Source organism: Trichechus manatus, unplaced genomic scaffold, assembly GCF_000243295.1.
Source record: "Trichechus manatus latirostris isolate Lorelei unplaced genomic scaffold, TriManLat1.0 scaffold00021, whole genome shotgun sequence".
Classification (NCBI taxonomy): domain Eukaryota; kingdom Metazoa; phylum Chordata; class Mammalia; order Sirenia; family Trichechidae; genus Trichechus; species Trichechus manatus.
Window position 1 is genome coordinate 15649468 of NW_004443957.1, and position 25829 is coordinate 15675296.

General features: G+C 36.4%; 2 protein-coding genes across 4 annotated transcripts in view; one reads left to right on the forward strand and one right to left on the reverse strand.

The window, feature by feature from the left end:
* ANGPTL1 (angiopoietin like 1) overlaps positions 1–9091 on the reverse strand; it is a 29000-nt gene extending 19909 nt beyond the window's left edge. Inside the window, exon 1 of the mRNA XM_023728071.1 lies at positions 920–9091. Within this exon, the coding sequence (XP_023583839.1) occupies positions 920–1739 (820 nt within the window). The 5' untranslated portion in view covers positions 1740–9091. The remainder of the gene's footprint in view (positions 1–919) is intronic.
* RALGPS2 (Ral GEF with PH domain and SH3 binding motif 2) overlaps positions 1–25829 on the forward strand; it is a 167249-nt gene that overhangs the window by 111595 nt on the left and 29825 nt on the right. For all 3 annotated transcript variants that reach the window (XM_004372854.2, XM_023728069.1, XM_023728070.1), the window contains exons 9-11: positions 14639–14776; positions 16300–16390; positions 22974–23041. In XM_004372854.2, coding sequence (XP_004372911.1) covers positions 14639–14776; positions 16300–16390; positions 22974–23041 — 297 coding nt within the window. The remainder of the gene's footprint in view (positions 1–14638; positions 14777–16299; positions 16391–22973; positions 23042–25829) is intronic.

The following is a 25829-nucleotide window of genomic DNA, read 5'->3' on the forward strand; positions in this document are numbered from 1 at the left end:
TTTTGGGCTTTTTTTTTTTTTTTAATTTTACGATAGTGAAGATTTATTTACACTTCCTTGGGTACAAGATACAAATCGTAGCTTATTTAGCCTTGGAAAATAGGATGGGATACCTTTTTCTTTTGAGCCTGAGCGCAGGAAGGCATGGGTTTTGTACAGATATTTTAAAGATATGAACCAACAAGGAACCCAGACGTTAAAATCATTACATTGGTAGATGAGTAGTATGCATGGATGAGTTATCTGCTGAGGGTGGAGAGAAGGAGGAGGTGTAATTACAGGCTTAAGGAGAATGAAAACAGATTTTTTAATGTTCCTTGTGAGGAAGGTGACAGTAAATAAAAGGATTGTTGAGCACAGTGAGGACCTGGCTAAAGGCATATAGAATGGTTATAGAGCAGTAATCCAGAGGTTAGGAGTGGATCGTGGGCTCAGTCCTGTCTCAGTGATAGTACTTGAGATTGTAAACATTTGAATGGGAGACTTGTACTTTTTTTCACAGAAGAAGCTAAGTTTTTATAAACTCCTAGAGCCTCAGAACCTGTTGTCTTCGAGTCAGTACCAACTCATAGTGACCCTGTAGGAGCCTGGTGGCGCAGTCGTTAGATGCTTAGCTGCTAACCCACCAGCTGCTCCATGGGAGAAAGATGTGGCAGTCTGCTTCTGTAAAGATCACAGCCTAGGAAACCCTGTGGGGCAATTCGACTCTGTCCTTGAGAGTTGCTGTGAGTTAGAATTGACTCGAAGGCAGTGGGTTCGGGTTTTTTTTTGTTTAGTTGGGTTTTTTTGTTTGTTTCTTGTTTACAGCCTCACAGCTGGGAGGGGAGGTATTTAAGTTCATTTCTTAGGAGTATTGTTTTATAAGCCACAAAACCTATTCACCTGATACTTGCGTTTTTAACAGTAAGGGGTAACTCACCTTCATTGATGAAAGTTACTGGTGGTATCTTGAAAGGGCTTTTGGTGGGAGAAGTTGCCAGATCAGGTGGTGGCATTAAATCTCTGGGATAACCTGGATCCCTCTGTATCTCATTACCTCCCAGCAGACCAGGAGTATACTGATGGCTGTTAGGAATATGTTGTGGCACCACCTGGACAAGAGGAGGAGATACATGGGTGTCTTGTCGGGAAAATATCCTCAAGCACTGTTCCTCCAACAAAGTGATCATCACAGACTGGTTATTGACAAGATCAGTCAAGGAAGCGTATTTCACCTCTAGTTCCCTGTACCTTGTTGCCATCTTCAACATTTCTGTGGTGACGTTGAGGATTTTGTTTTCCAACTGGGAAAGTTCAAGTGAATTATCCCTCTTACGGATAATCTCATGTAATAGTTGCATATAGAGTTGAGTAACACGAGAGTTCATGTTACGGCTTTCTTTTCTTAGCAGCTTTACCTCATTCACAATGTTTCCATCTACATCCACTACCAGTTGCAGGACATCTATCTCCCGCTTCTGCCTGGAGAGCACATCCTTCAGGTTCTCAAGGTCCATCTTGGTGATCATGTCTTTAATGGTACCTGCATCTTGCCCTTTGGTGTTGACACAAATTGGCCCTGTTATTTTTTGTTCAGGTACCAGGAATGTGTATGCACATTTCTTTGCTTCCTCTTTACCATCTGCAGCACGAGGGTATCTCCTCTGGGTTGTTTTTTTTATTTTGGACTGTCCTCTGCAATGTTCGGAGCTCATTACTATGAGGAAGAGCACACCTAGGATCCAGATAAAAGCCTTCATTTTGAAATGTGATTGTACAACGACGTCTTTAGAAAAACAAATCAAGGAAGGGAAAAAGTAAAAAAAAAAAAATTAATCTACTTTTGAAGTTGATAGTATAAAAAAGTATCTAAAGTAAGAATTGAATATTTACTGGTATTAATAAACTATGCCAGAAGTAACTTTTTTAATTGCTTAAATTCAAGATTAAATTAAAATGCTTTGACATTTGTTTAAGGACTAGGTTTCAGAGAATAGCTCTTCCAGCTACCACCTTATCGTAATGCTTTTTGTTCCCCAGCTCATTGAGCAGATTTTGGTGAGTGCCCACTGTGTATAAAGGCACGCTGCTGGGTGCTATTGGGGCTTTTGAGACCTAATAAGACCTTTCGTACTTTAAAGAGCTCCCTTATTATCTTAAGACTATGAAAATGGTACACAGCGTTTCCAAGGCAGTAATTAAAACATTCTTGCCTAACCAGTATTAAAGTTGCCATGTCACTTTTTACTAGTCCAGGTTTTATATTTATACTATGAAGTTTCAATTAAATTGGTCTTCTGTAATAAATATCATGTCTTTTTTACCTGTCTAATTAAAGAAATGTTTTAGAGAAGTCTAAAACCTGAAAGTTTTAGCATCCTGTGATGTCTACCCCCATCCCACCTTCATAGTATCTTCTTTTGGGATTGGTGATAGATTTAAGAATGGTAGAATTCTCAGCAGTCATTATTGTGAGTAAAATTGTGTTTCCTGAACCATAATCACGTGCCCTAAGTTTATATATGATTCAATAGGTTCATACTAACCGAGGTGTTGCTAAATTGTATTTTAGTAAAATATTAATGATTTCCCACAACTGTTGCCAAGCGAAGAAACTATCTGTAAGTGAACATGAATGTTAGAGTTGGAAAGTGCCATCTCCTTCAAGAACTTCTTTGTACCGATGAGCATGTTGAAGGCCAAGGCCACACAAATAGGTAACCTCAGAGCCAGATTTAGAACTCAAGTTCCCTGGCTCCTCAGACAGTGTTTATAGCAGTGGCACATATTAGATATGCTAAAATGTGTGTTTGGAATGTTCCACTCTTGTTGTGGCAGATGAGAAATGCTTGTCCTATAAAGTACAATTTTTTTCTGAGGAAACACCAGAACTAGTTCCAAGAACCAAAGCTTCCTCTGTTCTCTTTAGGTACTTCCCAGAAGCGTAGATAGTAGCAGTAGAAAGGGGTAAGCTGTGTTCACTCCATCAGTTCCATTAACAGTCTGCTGTATTGTAGCCCACCTTCCCACTCTTTAAATCTCGATTCCTGTCTGCTGCTTATGTAGGATGGCAGTACATACCCTAAGTCAGAGCTTTTATATCCAATTTTCCACCCAACTACTTGTTTCTTGATTTGAGAAGCCGGGTCCCAAGTTATTTACTCTTACTATTAATAATAACAGTTAATACATATTAGGTGCTTGTTAAGTTCCAGTTGCTATTTTAAGCCCCTTACTGTATTGAATCATTTACTTAATACTACAACTCTATGAGGTTGATTGTCTGTTTTGAGCCTCACTTTCAAATGAGGAAACTTGCATCTAAAATTAAATACTTTACTCAGAGTCACTGAGCTTCTAAGAGATGGAGCCAGAATTTGAACCCAGGCAGAGGAATCCAGAGTGCATGTTCTTAATTAACCACTACAACACATGGCAACATACTCTAGCCCGTGTTCTATCATCTACACTGTGACAGTATTTAATTGCATTCATAACAACACTGTGAAGTAAATGCTATACCTTTTTGCAAATAAGTAATGTCCTAGAGAAGCTAAAACACTGAAATGATATTCAGATCCTCTACTCATAACTTTTCTCGACCTGTGATTGTTTTACCCTAGTCATGTTATTTTACACTAACCGTTGCCATTGAGTCCATGCTGGCTCATAGCAACCCTCTTATTTTATGTTATAACTACAGAGGAGTCTTAAGTTTGCATTTCTTGTTTTTTCACTTCCTTTTGCTGGTTTATATGTTTTTACATTGACCCATTACTTAATTATGCAGAAATACCTGTGAATCGTTTTAGTCAGATTTTGTTTCCATCATTTTTATGTATCAGGCTTTTTTTGCTGTCATTCCTTCCCCTCCATACGTATCTTATCAGTTGGTATTTACATGTCTGATTTGTGATTTGGAGAGCCCTGGTGGCACAGTGGTTAAGACCTCAGCTGCTAACCAAAAGGTTGGCAGTTAGAATCCACCAGCTGCTCCTTGGAGAGCCTATGGGGCAGTTCTGCTCTGTCCTGTAGGTTCACTATGAGTCGGAACTGACTCGATGACAGTGTTTTGGTTTTTTTTTCTTTTTTAATTGGTGATTTAGAGTCCTTGGGTAGTGCAAACACTTAATTCACTCAGCTCCAAAATGCTGGAGATTCGAGTACACCCAGAGGCACCTCGAAAGAAAGGGCTGGTGATCTACTTCCAAAAAATTCAGGCATTGAAAACCCTCTGGAGCACAGTTCTAGTCTGACACACATGGGGTCGCCATGAGTTGGAATTGACTTGACAGCAACTGGTTTTAATTTGTGATTACAAGCCCTCCCAAAAGTAAAGGCTGTGTCAGTGAAATATGGAGTCTTCACCTGTTGTCATGAAGACTACTGCTACTTTCTAAAGCCATGAGTCCTTATTTTTTGTTTTGTCAAAGAACTAGTGTTTCCAAAAGGGATTAAAAAAATGAAAATAAAGCAAAGAATGGATGGAATGTTGAGAATTATTTTTCTTTTACTAACTTAATCAAGATAGAGAGAATGAGCCTAATAACATTCCTCTTGGATGAGTGTTTGTAGTTTGTTTTTTGTTTTGTACTTCGCGTTATAGCGATGATAGAAAATTTAGGCCTTAAGAGTCATCTATCTTTTTTGTTTCTGTTTTTGGTTTTTGTTTGTTTGTTTGTTTGTTTGTTTTTGCTTTTAAGGACTTTCACTACTCAAGAATTACCTATACTGAAAACTGACAAAAAGAGTGTCTTTATTTATATGAGTTCTGGAATTTTTGGATAGGGTCAAATAAAACATAAGCAATCAGCCTTCTGGGTAAATGCACAGCATTTCTCCTACATAGCTAACTTACCTACTGCTGAAATTCACTCATTTTACTTTAATAATAGAATGGGAACTCTTAGATCATAAAACTATTTTATTTTGAAATAAGCTACAAAAGCAAAGGAAATTCAGAAAATATCATGAAACTATAAAATCCAGAGAATTTTATGAACAATATTGTAATTGAACAGCTTGTATTAATACTAGGTACAGATTTTTATAGAACACCTAAGAGCGTATCCATCCAAGACTGTTATTGTGGTTTTGGATCAGCGCTATTTTGGGGAACTAGGATGTACTAATCCAAATTAAGGTAACAGTAGCTTCCTTTCGTGTATCCTGCCTTGGTTCATTATGGTTGCCTATAGTTAAGTGATAAGATAAAGCACTGTCTGCCATAAGAGAATCTGATCTAAGTTAGCATTTAAAGAAGAAACCAAAACACAGTACTGATTCTGACTCATAGCGACCCTATAGGACAGAGTAGGATTTCCAAGGAGCAGCTGGTGTATTCGAACTTCTGACCTTTTGGTTAGCAGCTGAGCTCTTAACCACTGCACCACCAATGTTCCTAAAGGAGAAAACTAAGTTTATTTTTTAAAAACTTAAAGTTTATTTTTTAAAAAATAAATGTAATTCCTTTATCCTTACAAAAGTAATGACTTCGTTGTTCCTTAACGCAGAGCAAGGAGCCGCATTTCTTTAGTAGACTAGTTACGTCATTTACTTTTCGTAGAAGAACTATGGATCTCTTAAATCTTTAATTCAGATATTGAGTAAGGAGCTGGTTTAAAAAATACATTTACTGTGACGTTTTCTAAGAACGTTCTCTTATTTAATATTTTCCCACATATTTTCAGTTTTAAAAGGGAAAGATCCATAAATCTGTGTTACCTCATAAAACCTTTCTGTGTATGTTAAAATTTTCCTAGGTCCCAAGAGAATGTTATAAATTAGTTACAGTATACTTAAGTTTAAGTCTACATCTTTGCTTGGTTTTTAAGGGAGGGGGAATGTTTTCCATGCTTTGGGTTAATTTTATTGGTACTGTTTTTCTTCATAGTTGCTATATTGCCAGCTAGTAGAGAGAAGAAATAAAGGTCAGGATTTACTTCCTTTTAGATGGTAAGCTCATAGAGAGACATTTACTGGCTGTGTCATGCACTGAAAACAGTGTGAGGCAATGAACTTAAATGTATGAGGCATCGAGGATACCTTAGATACAGAACTTCTAGATTGTGAAATATGTTCTAGAAAGAGACTTGAGAACAACCTAATCCCCTGAAGATATTTTAAAGAGGGATAAGTAGTTATACGTGTTAAATGATTGCCTAAAGCTTCAGTAAGAATGAGGCTTTAATGAAGTCCTCTACTTTTCATAGCAAGGAGCAACAAAAGAGAGAAAGAGAGATGATAAGTATTTCAGGTCCAGTATTGCTTGGAAATTTTATCAGAATTTCTTGAAAATATGTGATTAGCAAAGATCCTTCCAGTACTTAGTCAGTCGAGGGAGGAAAGGATATGAAAGCGAAGGTGAAAAATCCTAGCTTTACCGTTACTTACTTGTTAAAGATTCTTACCATTATTATCTTTAATTTTTAAAAGGCAAAAGAATCCCTGAATCATACCAAACAAAGTGTCTTTGGCATTAAAAGTTACTATTGGCAACTAGTAATTTTATTTTTAATAATTGTCATAATATTTATAAAGCTTTCAGATAGAATATTGAAGGAAACCTTGTGTATGGTTATTAAAAAGATTTCTATCTAAAAATGATCTATATTTTGGCCTTTTAATTTTGATCTTAAGTAATTATATTTTCTTGATTCTTATTTTCTATTGTTAATGTTAACTACTTACATCATACTTCTATCACATTTTATATTTTCTACTCAGTCCTAATGTATAAGAAGGTTTTAGTGTTTTTATGTATCAGTAATTTTGCTTTTCCAAATAATTCCAGCTATGTAGCAGTTTTAACTTCTGTTACTCCAGTTAAATTACTGTTAGATGTGAAACCTAGAAAATTATTTAAAATTTTGAGTCATAGCAAGAAATACCATAGGTATATCTTAAATCTTCAGTAGGATTTTCTGCTTAATATTTGGTTGTTCTATAAATCTAGGTGTTGTTGTAATGCCTTTCAGCTATTTTGATATCTTCATAGCATTTTTTTGTAACTATGAGAAATCCAACAGTATATATGACTCTTCAGAACACATACTGTATTTATGTGAAGAAAAACTAACCATGTTTACAATCCTCTTCTTTAGTTTGTATTTGTTTTTATTCAGGGTGCTATAAACCATAAACATTGAATTTGTTACTTGTTAAAATTTTTCTAGTGTCTTTAAAGCACTTGTTTTCTGAAACCCAGCATGTATGCATCAGTCTAATTATATCCAACAAATGTCACTACATAGAACCTGAAATAATGTAAGCGTTAACCTCATAAAGTACTTAATGATCAGTGTTTACATAAAAATGCAAAACAAAACCGGTATCAGATGAAATTGTAGTATGCTCCCAAGTTCTTTGTTTTATAAGAGATTTGGAAATTTCTACTACAAATGTAAAATAATTATGCATGTCAACATTCATAGTATTTTTAAATAAAAAGAAATATTAAAATACCTTTTTGTATCTGTTGATAAAGTGAATCCAGAAACTTGCTGCCCTTATCCTTGATTTTAAAAATCAGTGTTGAAGTTTGTTCATCTGTAACTCTAATGGCAACTGCATTTTTTGTTTTGGACCGTTGAATCCAAGCTGTAATAAGGAAGGTCTTTTTCTTCTTACCGTACTAATCAATTGAATTTGACAAGCCACCTATGTAATTTTAAATAGTATAGTGGAAGTTCTGGTCTGTGGGCTGTCTTTAATCCAGCAGAGAAAGCATTGTGGCTTTGCTCTGTCTGCCACATGGAGAAATGCAGTAACCAGCTGCAGCTGACCCAGATTGTATATACAGTACCCGCGGATAGTGATTGCCTCTCCTTCTCAGTAGACTCAAGTTCAGCCCACATATTACATCACCAAAAAAATTGCTGGAGACTGGGGGGGAAGTCTCCTTAGGATTTCCTCTCTGTTGCCTTAAATAGGGGTGGGGGTAGTGGGATCAGCAGGAGGTTGAATAGCTATGAACAAGGAAAGATTGTGTGCAGGTTGAAGGAAGGGCACCATCTGGAAACAAACTGTCATAGTTCAGCGGGCAATTATAAAACAAACATTTTAGTCTGCAGGCCAGAAGTCTTTTACGTTGAACACTGAAAAAACAGTGTTCTCAACTTCACTAAGAAGTAGTTGCAGGCTGATGATGCATTTGTTTTTTGTGAGCACAAGAGCCTGACTTTGTCAGGAGGCAACCCTCTAAATACTATACTCTTTAAAGCCTAGAATTTTTAAACATTTTACTTACCAAGTTACCATTTTAGAAAGTCTTAAACTTACAAGAAAGCTGACATTGTTTTACTATGTTATATCTTAACTATGTAATGTTTCTTAAGATTAAACTGCTTTTGTATGTAATTACTGAAAGCAAATAGAAATCTGTATGAAATTCTTTCAGAAACTTAATACGTTTTAAGCTTAAATTATGGTGTTATACAAAGTCACCTCCTCCTCTTCTACAATATTGCTCTTCTTGTCTGAATAAGATCATTCTTGTTATTGTTGTGGTGTGGTTTAAAAGCAAACATAACCCTGAACTGAGTGAGAGAAAGGGAATTCTGACTCTCCACTGGCTGTGTGAACTTAAGCAAGCCAATGTACCTACCTCTGGCCCAGTTTCTTATGCTCTGAAATTGAGGTACTGGAGAGGGAATTGTTGAGTACCAACTATACTATTATTTTGACATTAAATTGAGAAATGTTTTTGAATATCTCAATAGCTGAAGAAACAAACTTAGCTGTTGTAATTTGCCTGAGGTTTTTCACTTAACTACTAAGTAGTGGGACTGGGATTTGAATCAAACTCCAAAGCATTATGCCACATTATCTGTCAGTGAATCGTATAACTGCTGAATGCTGTTTCCAGATTAAACATTTGGGCTTTTACTTCCTACACATACCGTGTACTTCCCCCTCCTCCTTGCCCTGGCTTGTGCTATTTTTCTCTTCCTGATGTGCCCTACCATCAAATGTTTGTGGATCCACATCCTTTATTTAAAGTCTGAGCTTAATTTCTACCTCTTTCATAGGCTTTATTCTTAATTGTTTTTTTAATTCCTGTGATGTAAATAGGAGCCCTGGTGGCGCAGTGGTTAAAGCTGTCAGCTGCTAACGGAAAGGTCGGCAGTTTGAACCCATCAGCTGCTCCCCAGGAGAGAGGCATGGCAGTCTGTTTCCATAAAGATTACAGCCTTGGAAACCCTGTGGGGCAGTTCTACTCTGTCCTATAAGGTTGCTATGAATTGGAATCCAGTCAGTGGCAATGAGTTTGGTTTGGTTTGGTTTGGGTATGACAAATAGCTATACAAGGTTGAAAACTCAAGGGCCTCCAAAAGCAAATGATCACAAGAATGAAGCAGGTAATGTAAATGAGTGAAGTAAGCCAGAAGTAAAATAATAGAGAAAAATACAGGTAGTCTCCGACTTAAGACATATTTGAGTTACAACGAGCTGCACTTACAATCATCTAATTTTTTTTTAACATCGTATCATGAGTAATATGTACAACGTACAATGTTAGAATATATCTATAACTTTATATGTAATTTTCCCAACCCCCAAAGACAAAGACTAGAGTTATAAAGATACTGATAATGAAAGGCAATAGTAATGAAAACTAAGAAAAAAAAATGAAGTATTTGACTTAACGTCAGAACCAACTTATGATGGAGCCGTTGGAATAGAACCCCATCATAAGTAAGGGACTGTCTGTAAGGGTTATAACAGACTTTCATGCAGTGGTTAATTTAAAGGGGTCTGTACCTTCTTAGCTGCACCTGATTGTTGCCACCAAGGATTATGAGACAGTGTTGCCAGATCTTTGAATTTTTCAGGAAAAGAGAGTCATTTAGATTTTTCTAGCCTCTAATTTATATTATACATACATTACTTGACATTCAGTGATTATGTTGTATTCACTAATAATATCTTAATCTAGGAAAAACGGAAGATACTAAGTTTCTCCTGGTTTTGAGCTTTCTAACTTGAGCAATTAGTAATATCACTATAACTAAGGTAGGAAATTGGACTGGCAGATGTTTAGGGACAAATAATAGGTTTAGTTTGGCATATTAAGTTGAAAATGAAAGTCAGAAGCTCAGTTCTATAGAGAGATTTGGAAAGTCATCAGTGATTAGGTGATAGCTGAAGCTACAGGACTGTAAGACAGAGAAGGTACATGTAGTGTGAGAAGATTAATGACAGACCCATGAGGAATACCATCCTGCAAGGAACATGAGGAAAAAAGAAGAATTGGAAAAAGAGGCTAAGAAGGTTCAAGCCAGGAAAGACCAAGGAACTATATATAAGGGAATGGTAAAAATACCACCGAGAGATTAAGTAGATGGGGTAGATGAAGAAAAATATTTAAGGATTTAATAATGAAGAGGTCATTAATGTCTTTGCAAAAATTTCAGTAGTGTGGTAGATGTAGTTGTTAGACTATATAGTAGGTTGAGGAGTGACTGGTTAACGTATTACTGACAAAGGATTAGTATCTACAATATATTGACAACTTAGAAATCAGTAAGAAGCAGACAACCTAAGAGGAAAAAATAGGTAAAAGGCATGTTTAAGCTAAATGCTTAACTTCATTACTAATCAAGGAAATGAAAATGTAGATGACCAGATACAATTTTGTACTCACAAGATTGGCAAAAATTAAGAAGACTGATAATACCAAGTGTTAACACAAATATGCATCAGCAGAAGCTCTTGCATACTGTCAGTGGGAGTGTGAATTGTTACTGCTTTAAAAAACAATGTGGCGTTGTTTTGTACAGTTGAACATTAATACATCTTCCCCCCATTGCCTTTGAGTCGATTCCAAATCATAACAACCCTATATAGGACAGAATGGAACTGCCCCCGTAGGGTTTCCAAGTCTGTAATCTTTACCAAAGCAAACTGCCACATCTTTCTCCCGCGGAGCAGCTGATGGGTTCAAACCTTATAGTTAGCAGCTGCACACTTAACTACTGTGTCACCAGGGCTCCTTTAATATATTTTCTTGTTAGGTGCTGTCAGGTCGGTTCTGACTCATAGCGACCCTGTGTACAACAGAGCAAAACACTGTCCGGTCCTGTGCCATCCTCACATTCGTTGTTATGTTTGAGCCCATTGTTGCAGCCACTGTGTCAGTCTGTTTCATCGAGGGTCTTCTGCTTTTTTTGCTGACCCTCTACCAAGCGTGATGTCCTCCTCCAGGGACTGGTCCCTCCTGATAACATGTCCAAACTACGTGAGACGAGGTCTCACCATCCTCACTTTTCTTCTAGGTATATGTATATGTGTGTGTGTGTGTATCCTAGAGTAATTCTTGTACATGTGTACCAGGAGACACATATAAGAGTGTCTGTAGCAACATGAGGGAGAGGGGAAGTAACCCAAAATCAACAATAAAATAAGTAAATTGTGATACAGTTATGCGTTCGTTTATTCTCAAGTTAAGGAATGGTTAAGAGCTCAGCTGCTAACCAAAAGGTCAGCAGTTGGAATCCACCAGCTGCTCCATGGAAACCCTTTGGGACCCTCTGTCCTGTAGGGTCGTTGTGGGCCAGAATCGACTGGATGGCACCGGGCTTGGTTTTTGGGTTTTAGTGTTATAGATGAGTCTTAGAAACAAAACTGTGAGAGAAAACAATTGCAGAAGACTGTAGTTTTTAAATGTATTTAACAAATGCTCCTAGATTACTTATTGTATACCAGACACTGTTCTAACCACTTTACAAAAATTGTTATTGAATTTAATCATACATACATAAAAGAAGCTCAAAAATAAGCAAAAGTAAAGAAGATACAGGCATATATGCCTTGGGAAAAAACAAAGGGATGTTAATCTTAAAACACAATACTGGACAGGAGGCGGGGAGATGAAGTAGAGAAGAGGCATATAGGTAGGTCCAGCAGAATTAGCGATGTTCATGTTTAAGGTTCTTTTTTATTGTAAAAATATATATAATACAACATTTGCCAATTCAGCATTTTTTAGGTGTACAGTTTAGTGATACCAATTACATTAATCTTGTTGTGCAACCATCACCCATAATCATTGCCATGTTTCCCATCACCATAAACAGAAACTCATTACTTTGAAGGATAATTTGTTTAAGGATAAAATCATGATTCTCATACAAATGTAAAACAAATACATGTCAAAGATTTCACTTAAGTGATTAAATTAATAAGGAAATCAGTAAGAAATTACAACCATTTCAAGGGAGAATTCAGAGTACCACACATGTATATAGGCAGTCAGTAATGCTGAAATGAATTTACAGATAGTTGCAAAATTGGTCAATATCCACAGGCGATAATCAGTTACATTTCACTTGTCAAAATTCATCGGCATTTCTATGGACAAGAATTTGTATTATTGCCAGTTTTCAACAACTTAAAGAGTTGTAAAATAGCTTGAAAGGGCCAAAAGGATGCGCTGGAGAGACAGGACATCTAGTAATCTTTTTTGCCTGTTTCCAAGTCTTTCACAATTTTTCCTGGCATATGTAAACTTTATGTGTATCAAATATTACATTAAAAATAGCATGAAGCATAAAATAAGGCAGTAAGTATAATATTCTGTGTTTCTCTTTCAAGATGTTTGTTGGAGGGAGGGAGGCAAGGGTCCTATCTTGAGGGGATCATGTTTACAGGAAGGGTTGCTTTTATTTTATTTTCTTAAATGGGCAGTTTAAGTGTAAATATTCCCTGGGTGTTGCAAACAGTTAACACGTTCGGCTGCTAACCAAAAGCTTGGAGATTTGAGTCCACCCAGAGAGGCACCTCAGAAGAAAGACCTGGTGATCTACTTTTGAAAAGTCAGCCATTGAAAATCCTATGCATCACAGTTCTACTCTGACACACATAGTATTGCCATGAGTCAGGGTCAACTCAACAGCAACTGGTTGGTTGGTTTGTTTTATTGGCTCTGGGAAAGGAGCCAGTGGGGAGTGAGTAATAATAGAGGCAACAAATGAGATTAGAGGAAGAGGAAAGGAGCTAGGTTGTAGATTCATTTGGGGTCATAGAAAAAGTTGAGGTTCTCTAAAGAAAAAAAAAATATGTGTGATAGGTAGCTTAAAGAATGCTATAAAGATTTACTGAGAGGAAAGGAATGATACTTGGATGAGTAAAAGCTTTGCCATGCCAACCAGCAAAAATTGATTAAGTACCTATTGTCAAAACAAAGAATCCTGATGGCTGCTAACCAGAAGGTTGGAGGTTCGAACTCACCAGCTACTCCATGGGAGAAAAGACCTGGCAATCTGCACCTGTAAAGATTACATCCCAGGAAACCCTATGGGGCAGTTCTAGTCTGTCATACTGGGTTGCTATCTCAAAATACTGCATGGGGATTTTAAATTTAATTCTTAGAATGCAAGATAGAGCAGTTGCCTTTAATGAGTTTTTAGTCTTGAACAGATAAGATATAAATATAAGAAAATTTAAATAATTAAAGAGATTATAAAGTCATAAAATTATCAAGTGAATGGTACGAATAATGCATGCATTTATAACAGTGTGTAACAAAGTGATTGAACTACAAGTGAAACCTGTTTGAGACCTGGCTGTCTTACTAACAGGTTGCATGGCATTAGACACCCAAGTTCTGAGAACCTGAAGTCTTCATCTATAAAAAAGAGGGGGTTAGACTAGACTGTTTCTAAATGCCTTTCTTTGAATCTGTGAGAAAACCAGAGAACAGCTGACACTAAACTATTATCTGAAAAGCAATAAGATTTGAATGGGCAGAGATGAGTCTAGAAAACATCCAAAGTGGGGGAAATGGCATAAGAAAAAACACAGGACTTACTTGGAAGGTAATGAGTCCATCATTTTGGTTGAATTTACCCTGAGAATTCGTGAACGTGGAGCACTGAGGTAAAAGAAGGAAAGCATGTATTTTCTCTCTAACTATAGTGATATACATGTCTCACACATTTTACATGTGCTTAGTAAATGCTTGGTAAATACTTTTAAAACAGTCCAGGACTATTACAGCCAAATTGTTTAGGGGGGAGGATATGTTTTTTTGTTGGTATAGAGAAAAAAGGGTAGGAGAGTGTTAACTTCAGTTTGTAGTCACATGAAGTATTTCAGAAATCTAATTGTTGATTGAAAATTTAAGACGTTTCTATCCGAATGAGACAATTTTCAAAGTACTTAAGACTGTAATAGTAGTTAGCAACTCACAGCAGAGGGTACAGAACTCTGCTTAACTTCTTCAGGCTTTACCACAACTTGGAAAATAGGTGCTAGCTATATAGATGCAAAAACTGAGGTTCAGAGAGATCAAAATAACTGTCTCCATTATGCAACTAATCAGAGACAGAGCCAGTTCAAGAGCTCAGCGTCTTTCTGTTAGGTCCCACATGTGCTGGAGTTTCTCTCTAACTCCAGGCTCAAACCATACATTAAATGGTATCATAAGAAGACATCTTACTTAAATAAGACATTTATTCGCGTGTCTGACCCCCAACTCTATGGAATCTAGGCCTCCGTGCTCATGTTTGAATAAGGCTGCAGTATATTAATAACAGCATATTTTAAATATGACATATATTGAAATATAAATGAACTCTTCCTCCCCCCCCCCCTTTACTTTTTCATACTCTTCCAAACCACAAATAAGAAAACACTCATTTATCTAATTTTGTTTCAGGTATCTATTTGTCAGATTTAACATATATTGATTCAGCATACCCATCAACTGGCAGCATTTTAGAAAATGAGCAAAGATCAAATTTAATGAATAACATCCTTAGAATAATTTCTGATTTACAGCAGTCCTGTGAATATGGTAAGTTTGTGGGGGGTAATGCTCTGCCATTATCATGGCTGTGGTTCTGTAGATTCATTCATACATGTTGAAGGCCACTTCTCCCATAGCCAGGAACATCGGTTTCTTATTTCCATCCTAACATGAAGGGAGATAATAGTTATGTTTTTATTCCGTCATTTAATACTTTGCATCCTTCCAGCCTTGCTTTTAAGGAATTGAAGTATTTAATATTTAAAATTTTAAATTTTTATCTTTTGTTCTGCTATTTTGCTTACAGAGTCACTTAACAGTCATTTAGCCCTTTATGGTTTAGAAAATTTTTATATTACCTTCATCTCATTTGATCTCCCTTATCCACTATGTAAATAGATCATATATTTTTCAGTTAGAGAAGGAGCTGAGACCCTTAATCTTAGTGACATTCCACTAGCTTTTTTGCATCAGATACTGAGTAACCAATTCTCGTCCCGGGTGTATTTTATGGAAAGACATCTGGAAAGAGCTAAGGCAACCCAAATGATTAGAAAAGGGGGATTTTTTAATGTTTTTAAAATGTTTGGATGCTTCCAATTTGATAGAGAATAAAGTTGGCTGTTGGTATTTTTCACATTTGTTCTTTATATTTGAACATTTTTAAGCTGTATTGTCATGCTTAATAGTATTTATTTTGCATTTGAATTGAGAACATAGTGTCACTACTAATATTTTTATTTTTACTGTTAATTATCTGTCACTTTTTCTTTAAACTTGGGACCGTTAAAAATCTATTGATGCCATTAAACCTTTATTCTTAACCCTAGTGGTCAAAATGTTTTAAACAGATCCCATATGTAATCTTTATGATGTTAAAACAATGAAGTTACCTTATTTAATTTATTTAAAATAAATTTGCCTCGAAGCTGACTTTATTTGTATGCATCTATACCTAAAAATATGTCTGGGGGAGGGGGAGCATCTTACTGAAAATTAAATAATTTCTTACTCTAGCCTCTCCTCAATTTTTTTTAACATAACACCAAATTATAATGTTAAATTAATCTAATTTAAAATGTATATGTAGGGGGAGGAAATACATTTACAAATGGGAGCCAGGTTTCTTTTTAAAAAAAACTGCCTTTATATCTTGCATTTAAAATGAAGTCCTCAATTTTTCCTTTGAAATTTCTGAAATAAGTGAGACTTCGTAAATGGAGCTGTTTTATAAAATATTATACAAACAGTATGCAACTGTAATTTTTATCTGTGCTACCAGTACTTTTCTGTAATTCATTGTTTTCTCCATTACAATCCAGGTAAGCTTTCTAAATTACCTTCAGTTTAACATCAAATAAGTTTACCTCAGTAATGCCCTTCTGGAGTTAATTTAAATTTTGGTGCTGTGTGGCCTTAATTTACTTTTAAATGTATTTTTCTCTTAAATTTTAAATTTCTGTTTAAGATATACATTATAAGATAAATTACTTACTCTTTTTAAAGTTAACTTTTAAAATTTTTGGTTATAATATACTTTATAGGATAATTATTTATCACCTTTTCCCTAGATATTCCCATGTTGCCTCATGTCCAAAAATATCTGAACTCTGTTCAGTATATAGAAGAACTACAAAAGTTTGTGGAAGATGATAATTACAAGTAGGTTTGATCTTCAGAGGTGGTTTGTATGACTTTGTCCTGTCCTCCACTCTTCCATCCCCATGTATTTAACATTTACGTTGTATCATATAAACGTCATACAAATGTCTACTACAGTGGTAAACTTGAAATAGTAAAAGTAATCATTTTATATCATCACAATATAATTGAGCCAATAAACAATCTTTTGTTAAAAAGTATTTTTATCTTCTCAAGTTATTGGGAGCTAATGTTGATAGTTACTATAGTGACTTAAATTTCTTCCTTTCCCCATATATTCAAGCATTGAATTTTTATGAAAATTTATCCCGTAATACACTGAAATTTAATGAAACAGTCTAAAAAATTAAGAAATTACTCCTTTTTTAATGGTAATTTTCTTGACACATCTTTGAGCTTGTTTTCAGTTGTTTTTTTGTTGTTGTTGTTTTAGTATTGAGAGAATATCGAACCTTCTTGCCTCTGGATAAGAGACATATTTCCCCAGTGTAGCACCACACTTAATCTTTTCTCTGTATTATAGCAGGTCCTTTGTTAAGAATTATTTTAAACCATGTTTAAAATCACTGATATCCATTTCTTCCTCCCTGCCATTCACAGTTATGCCCGAAGTTGGGGAATTTTTAAGTTAGTAATCCTTTTTATCATTCAGTTGTATGCGATATATCATAACTGCTGGGGTTTTTTCAAAAGGTAATGAATATAAAGAGCTTATTTCTCTTGAGGCTTCTCATTTTTCTTTTAGCTGCATTTGTTAGTTTAATTTTTTTTTTTTTTTTTTTTTGCTCAACTTTATTATACCAGTTGTCCCAAGCTTTCAAATTGAGCTTTATCTTCTGCAAATATTTTTTGTATTTTACAATTTTACCAAAAAGACTAGATTGTTTTTCAGTATTAATATATGTATACATTCATCTTTGTTGTCTCATATGGTAGTGATTATCAACTTACCTGTTTCATAGGTTTCAACAATTTTTAAAGAATCCTGCAGAACAGAATTAGTCCCAGTAAAAGACTGGAAATTCTGAAAAACAACGGTAGATAGCTTTTCTTCAAATATTAAATATATTACAGAAGCTCTGAATGTATACTTATGTCTATCTAAAATTTTATTAATGTTTGAAAATACCTTTATTGTAATCTTCTCCCACACCAGAATATTACCACTTTATATTTCCATACCAATTTTTATTTTACAAAAGTTTTTAACATGGTAACTTACTTGAAAATCTCTGAGGTCAGTGGATCAGCTTTCAGCTGCAGTGGTTTCACAAGTCCCTTGTTGCCTTAAGTTATAAGCTTCTTGAGTTTGATGGTCTATGTCTTATATCTGCAACAGTTTCTCATCCCATCTTTCTAAGTACTGGCATAGCACCTATATATAATAAACACACATGTTTTGTCTAATAAGGTATATAGAAGATATTACCTTAACATTCAAAATATGAGTAAGCTATTAAAAATTTCTTTATCTGGCTCAAGAAACTTACTGAATTTAAAAGAAGTTACATTTTAACTATTAAATAATAGTGAAGTTTAAGAAGTTTCTGCACAATTATAGAAGATGGTAAATTTTAACCACTAAAGTTGCAGCCCTGGTGGCACAGTGGTTAAGAACTCGGCTGCCAACCAAAAGGTCAGCAGTTCAAATCCACCAGCCACTTCTTGGAACCCCTGTGAGGCAGCTCTGCTCTGTCATATAGGGTCGCTGTGAGTCGGAATCAACTCAACAGCACCGGGTTTAGTATTTTGGTTTATAGTAAAAGCACAATAAAGAGTTTATTGAAGATCATTTTTACTTTGCTAAAAAAGATAGGCTTAGCCATTTAAGCCACTAAAGAACTGAAGAAAAAATTCAGGCCTCGAGTTGCAATACCGAAGGATTCTACAGGGAAAATATTAAACGACGCGGAAAGCATCAAAAGAAGATGGAAGGAATACACAGAGTCACTGTACCAAAAAGAATTGGTTGACATTCAGCCATTTCAGGAGGTAGCATATGATCAGGAACTGATGGTACCAAAGGAAGAAGTCCAAGCTACACTGAAGGCTTTGGCAAAAAACAAGGCTTCAGGAATTGATGAAATACCAATTGAGATGTTTCAGCAAATTGATGCAACACTGGAAGCACTCACTTGTCTATGCCAAGAAATTTGGAAGACAGCTTCCTGGCCAACCAACTGGAAGAGATCCATATTTATGCCTATTCACAAAAAAGGTGATCCAACCGAATGTGGAAATTATCAAACAATGTCATTAATATCACACGCAAGTAAAATTTTGCTGAAGAGCATTCAAAAGCGGCTGCAGCAGTATATCAAAAGGGAACTGCCAGAAATTCAAGCCAGATTCAGAAGAGGACGTGGAACCAGGGATATCATTGCTGATGTCAGATGGATCCTGGCTGAAAGCAGAGAATACCGGAAAGATGTTTACCTGTGTTTTATTGACTATGCAAAGACATTCGACTGTGTGGATCATAATAAATTACGGATGGCATTGCAGAGAATGGGAATTCCAGAACACTTACTTGTGCTCATGAGGAACCTGTACATAGGTCAAGAGGCAGTCGTACGAACAGAACAAAGGGATACTGCGTGGTTTAAAATCAGGAAAGGTGTGCATCAGGATTGTATCCTTTCACCATATCTATTAGTCTGTATGCTGAGCGAATAATCCGAGAAACTGGACTATATGAAGAAGAATGCAGCATCAGGACTGGAGGAAGACTCATTAACAACCTGCGTTATGCAGATGACACAACCTTGCTTGCTGAAAGTAAAGAGGCTGTCAAGCACTTTTACTGATGAAGATTAAAGACAACAGCCTTCAGTATGGATTACATCTCAATGTAAAGAAAATAAAAATCCAAACAACTGGACCGGTAAGCAACATCATGATAAAAGGAGAAAAGATTGAAGTTGTCAGGGATTTTATTTTACTTGTATCCACAGTCAACACCCATGGAAGTAACAGTCAGGAAATCAAAAGACGCATTGCATTGGGCAAATCTGCTGCAAAAGACCTTTTTAAGGCGTTGAAAAGCAAAGATGCCACCTTGAAGACTAAGGTGCACCTGACCCAAGCCATGGTGTTTTCAATTGCCTCATATGCTTGCGAAAGCTGGACATTGAATAAGGAAGACCGAAGAAGAATTGTGATGCTGGCAAAGAAAGTTGAATATACCAAAAGAACGAACAAGTCTGTCTTGGAAGAAGTACAACCAGAGTGCTCCTTAGATGCAAGGATGGTGAGACTGCGTCTCACATACTTTGGACATGTTACCAGGAGGGACCAGTCCCTGGAGAAGGACATCGTGCTTGGCAAAGTAGAGGGCCAGCAAAAAATAGGACTCTCAACAAGATAGATTGACACAGTGGCTTCCACAGTGGGCTCAAGCATAACAGTGATTGTGAGGATGGCACAGGACCGGGCAGTGTTTCGTTCTCTTGTACATAAGGTTGCTATGAGTTGAAATCGACTCGATGGCACCTAACAGCAACAACATAGACTGACATATTAAAGATACATCATTATTGTGGGAAAGCTGATGCTATTTTTTATTTTTGTTTTCATGAGTAGCTAGAACCAGAGCAACCTCTTCATTATATTTATTTTTAAAATACGGGTAGTCCCCGAGTTACGATGGGGTTCTCTTCAGGTGACTCTGTTGTTAAGTCGGTTCTGACATAAGTCGAATACCTCTTTTTTTTTTAATTTTCATTATTATTGCCTTTTATTATCAATGTCTTTATAAATCCAGCAGTGTTTTGAACACTAAATCATAAAATTGAACGTCTGCAAATGATAACATCAGCAGATTGTGTGCTGTAACATGCTACTAACAATAAGATGTACTGGGAAAAAAAAAAAAAAAAAAGACGGTCCTAAGTGGGATTTGTCATAACTCGAATATGTCGTAATTTGGGAACTACCTATCTTTATTAAGCTTTACTACAGGGCAGTCACTGTGCTAATTTCTGGGATTACAAAAATGAATAAAATATTGTTCTTGCCCTCAGTCTCATGCAAGACACATCCACCAAACAGACAATTACAAAACAGTTTGAACAGTGCAGTATAGGGTAATGCCCAGGGCACTATGGGAAGCTAGCTAAGGGGAGACCTGATCCCACTTTCAGCTGGAAAAGTGAAGAGAAGAAAAGAACAGCTTCAGGAGACAGTCACCTGAGCTGGATCTTAGCAAGCAAGTAGGAGTTAGTCCCACATGAAGGATAAGGGAAGGCATTCCAGGAGATGGAATGATCAGAGGAATGGGGAGAGAAACTGTGTTTGCATGGGGGACTACAATTTATTTAGTGGTTTTGAGGCACTGGAGAGGATTTTTTTTTTTTTTTCCTAAAGATGCAGTTGCATTTCATGAGCCTACATAATTAAACATGTTAAACTGTCGTTAGTTTCTGTCCAGTCAGTTCTGACTCATGGCAACCCCTAGAGCATTTTAAGTTAAGAGGCATTGAAATTGTTAGGGGAAAAAAAGAAAAGATTTTTATGATGAGAAGTATTTAAATTAAAATAACGCATCACTTATCCAAAGGCTTCTGTTTGGCACTTCATCTATATAGGCAGCCAGTCTAGACAGTACAAGTTACATGCGTGTGCTTTAATCACAGTGAAAACCTTTCTAAGTTATTTTATTTTAATTCTAAACATAATCTCTTTTCTCTCAGTGAATCAGCATCACTGTTGTCACATGGTGTTTTGATGATATTGCGTATAACTAATACCCGTGACTAGCCCTCACTTCTGTGCTTTTTAAGCTGCTTTTGCTTTTTTTTAATACTGCTGTCAGTTACCAGCTGCTACTGATAACACTATGATTCACCCAGCAGCTCCCTTTATATCCCTTTCTGTTCCTTTCTATTTTTGTGCTGCATTAGGAAATTGCAATTACTTTGTTTACTCCTTTGTCTCCTAGACTGTAAGTTTCAGAAGGGCAGGGATACCATGTCTATCTTAGTTTCTATTTATATTCACAGCACTGAACGCAAAGTAGGGGTTCCGTAAATATCAAATCAATGACTGCAATATGGTCTGTAGCCTAAGTAATTAAAGTAAACTGATTCTATTAAAAAAAAAAAAAAAAAAAAGTAGAGTTCTGGTTAATCGTACATCTGTTGAATACATGGATTTTATATTACAGATAATTGGAATATAATCATACTTAATTTCCTCTTTGGTTATCAAATAATAAGTTAAAAACTTCTAATATATTTATTTATCATTATAAATATCACTTGTTTGGGGCAGTTTCATAAAAACTCCAGTTGATAAAAAGTACTAAACAGTTTATTAATTTTCAGACAAATACTTAGTAATAGAAGGAGTCATGGACTACACCAAAGTATTTTCCACAGTTTCTGCAGTATCCTGTTTTCTGAAATAGCTTCCACTGATAGGAATAATGATCTTTTTATATGGAACTCAAAACTGGATATGTTATCCTAAATGGAGCTAATAAACCAGTAAACTTTGACTCAGAGTTTTACCAAGGCTGTTTGTTGCCAACAACCTTTTTATCTTTATAGATCTTTGTTTTGGTAAGTTGAGTTGTTGGTTTCTTAGTTACCTAGTGCTGCTATAACAGAAGTCCCACAAGTGGATGATTTCAACAAACAGAAGTTTATTCTACAGTCTAGTAGGCTAGAAGTCCAAATTCAGGGTGTCAGCTCCAGAGGAAGGCTTTCTCTCTGCAGGCTCTGGAGGAAGGTCCTTGTCATCAGTCTTCCCCTGGTCTAGGAGCTTCTCAGGTGCAGAGATCCCGGGTCCAAAGGATGCACTCTGCTCCTGGTGCTGCTGTTTTGGTAGTATGAGGTCCCTTGTCTCTCTGCTTGCTTCTCTCTTTTATATCTCGAAAGAGATTGGCTCAAGACACAATCCAATTTTGTAGATTGAGTCCTGCATCATCAACATAACTGCCACTAATCCATCTCATCAACATCATAAAGTCAGGATTTATAACACATAGCAAAATTACATCAGATGACAAAATGTTGGACAGTCACACAATACTGGGAATTATGGCCCAGCCAAGTTGACAGATATTTTTGGGATATACAGTTCAGTCCACGACAGTTGGTTTGTTAGTTGGTTAGTTTTAAATAAGGTGTTTTTGAAATTTGCCTTGCTGCAGTCAAGCCAACAGCCCATCTAGTAAAGATTCTTAAAAGAATTTACATAATGTCCTTAATATATATGTGCAAGTTCGTAATTAAAGTGTCAGGTATTAATGACCTCAAGTTAAATCACATTCTAGTCATTCGACAGATATCTTTAAATATATTGAATTGTTTGGCAACTTAGGGGTAGCTTGGGGAGATGTCTGTGTTTTTAAATACAACTTTTTAATATTTTTTTCTCCCTAATATTTCCTAGAACAACCATAAGACTGGCTTTGAATGAAAGAGATAGGAAATTTGACTGTTAGTTAAAGAGTGCTCTTGAAGAAAAATACATAGCTGAGTATTTTATGAAAATGTTTTTAATTTTTTTGTGAGTGACTTTAATATTGTTTTGTCAGATATTAATCATTTTATGTGTTTTATTTCTTTTTAAAATTTAGGCTTTCATTAAAGATAGAGCCAGGGACAAGCACACCACGTTCTGCTGCTTCCAGGGAAGATTTACTAGGTTAGTGCATAGTTTTATTTCATTACCTTGTGGAAAAATCAAATACCACTTCTCACACCAAAGTGTAAAGATCAATTCATTACCAATTCTGTTCCCCTTTGTTCCTCTTCTGTTCTGACAGTAACTGCATAAGCAACACTTCCTGCTTTGACCCTCACCACCTGGAAGCTAGATCAGACCTCAGAAATTAAAGGGCACAGTCCTTCAGACTGCCAAATCTGCCCAAGATCTCAGAGTCCAGCCTCAGGCTTGGGAGTCCCCATGACCCCCTCACTTATCACCTGCTGGCTATATCCCTTCAGGATATTAGTCCCCCTCATTTCTGACCTGGCTCCCACTAGTTCCTTGGGTTTAATAATTCACTAAAATGACTCACAGAACTCACAAAAAGTACCATACTTTTGATTACAGTTTTATTATAGCCAAAAGGATACAAATGAAGAGACATGTGGGCAAGGTCTGGAAGGATACCCAAGACAGAGTTTCCATGTCCCAAAAAGGATTGTGCTACCCTCTCACATGCATCAGTAGTCTTTCACCAACCAGGAAGTCCATGGAGCTTCCATGTCCAGAGCTTTTATTGAGGCCTAATTACATAATTCAAATCCAGCCCCTCTTCCTTGAAATCAATTGATATCACACAGTGGGTCTTTCTGGCCTGTTCAGCCCCAACCCAAGAATCACCTCATTAGCATAACCTGTTAGGTTAGATATGGTCTGGAGGTCTCTTAAGACACTTCAGTTGCTGGGAAAATAAAATTCCAAGGTTTTAGAGGCTATCTCTCAGGAACCAAGGACAAAAAGCAAATTCTCTGGGTAAAGTTAACTCCACATTACCTAATAATAATTCAGATGACCTAATAAGAAAGCGTATACACCAAAATAAATATTTAACACATGGCAAAATATTATTTTTGGGATTAAAATCTGTCAATCCTTTCTGTTTGATTGGTTTTTTTGCTTGCTTATTGTTTAATCAAAAAGTTGCCTGTAGTTTGTCAGTGTTGTACAAGCAAATATGCTACCTAATCAAGGAATATAGATACAGCAGATAGAAAATACAGATAAGTATTTATGAATAGTCTGTTCATTTTATATGTATACATAATATGTATGTATGTATATAAAGAATGCACTGTCCTAGGCAGTGAGGGTTGATTGAGCTAGAAATTTCTGTGATTTAGTAGAAAATTGCACTAATTGGAATAGTGATTTAATTTTTTTTTTCAATTTAATAGTGGGCCAAGTACTGAAAATATCAAAAATAGTCATAGTCTCTTACTTCACCTATTGTAATGTGGAACAATTAAAACAACACTGGATAGAAAAAATTGGGGAACGGATAGGGTGATGGCTGAACAACATGATGAACTATACCTGTGAAGATTATTGAAATGGAAAATGTTTTCTTACATGTATATTTGCCATAATTTAGAAAACATAAGAAGCGTGTCCACCAAAACAAAAAAAGTACTGAACTAGGACTCAGAAGACCTGGATGTTTTAGTCTATGTTTTGTCTATGATGTGAGATCCTGAGCAGATCGCTTCTAATTCTGCTTCTTTCTCTGTAAAGGGGGAAAATATTTATACTGCCTTGGGTAGAAATTCATGGATTTTGTATGTCTGAAGAAGCCCTAGTGTTGCAGTGGTTAAGCGCTTGGCTACTAACCCAAAAGTTCAGTGGTTCAAACCCACTAGCCACTCTGTGGGAGAATGATATGGCAGTTTGTTTCTGAAAAGATTATGCTGTCCTATAGGGTTGCTATGAGTCGTAATCAACTCACTGGCAGTGGGTTTTGTATGTCTTAGGATTTTGTGTTTTAGGACTCAGAAAGCAAGATTTTCTTATCCCCAGTCAATTAAATAGAACTGACATTAATATTATCTTAAAATTTAAACCGCCGGTCTCGGGGAACATCTAACTCAACTGGCATAACACAGTTTATAAAGACAGTGTTCTACCTTCTACCTTGCTGAGTAGCGTCTGGGGTCTTAAAAGCCTGTGAGCAGTCATCTAAGATACTCCACTGGTCTCACCCCTTCGGGAGCAAGGGAGAATGAAAACAACAGGCTACAGGGAAAAGATTAGTTCAAAGGACTAATGGACCATGGCTACCAAGGCCCCCACCAGACTGAGTCCAGTACAGCTAGATGGTGCCCAGCTACCACCACTGACTGCTCTGACCAGGATCACAAGAGAGGGTCCTGGACAGAGCTGGATAAGGATGTAGAACAAAATTCTAACACACAAAAAAAAAACCAGATTTACTGGCCTGACAGAGACTAGAGAAACCCTGAGAGTATGGCCCCTGGACACCTTTTAGCCCAGTGGTGAAGTCACTCCTGAGGTTCACCATTCAGCCGGGGATTGGACAGCCCCATAAAGCAAAACGGGACTAATAAAGCACAGCAGTCCAGGGGCAAGAGCTAGAAGGCAGGAGGGGACAGGAAAGCTGGTGATAGGGAACCCACAGTTGAGAAAAGACAGTGTTGACGTGTTGTGGGGTTGTTAACCATTGTCATAGGGCAATATATCTACTAACTGTTTAATGAGAAACTATTTGTTCTGTAAACCTTCATCTAAAGTACAATAAAAAAAATTTTTTTTAACGTACAAAAAAAAAAAAAGAATTATCTATGTGAGATCAAATTGATGACAGCAGCTCAGAAGGTTTGATGGGAAGCCTAGGGGGCAGTGAGTTGAAGATAATGGTGATGGAATAATTTGGAAGAGGATAGTGAGAATAGCAGCACAACTGGAAGAATGTAATCGATGTCACTGAATT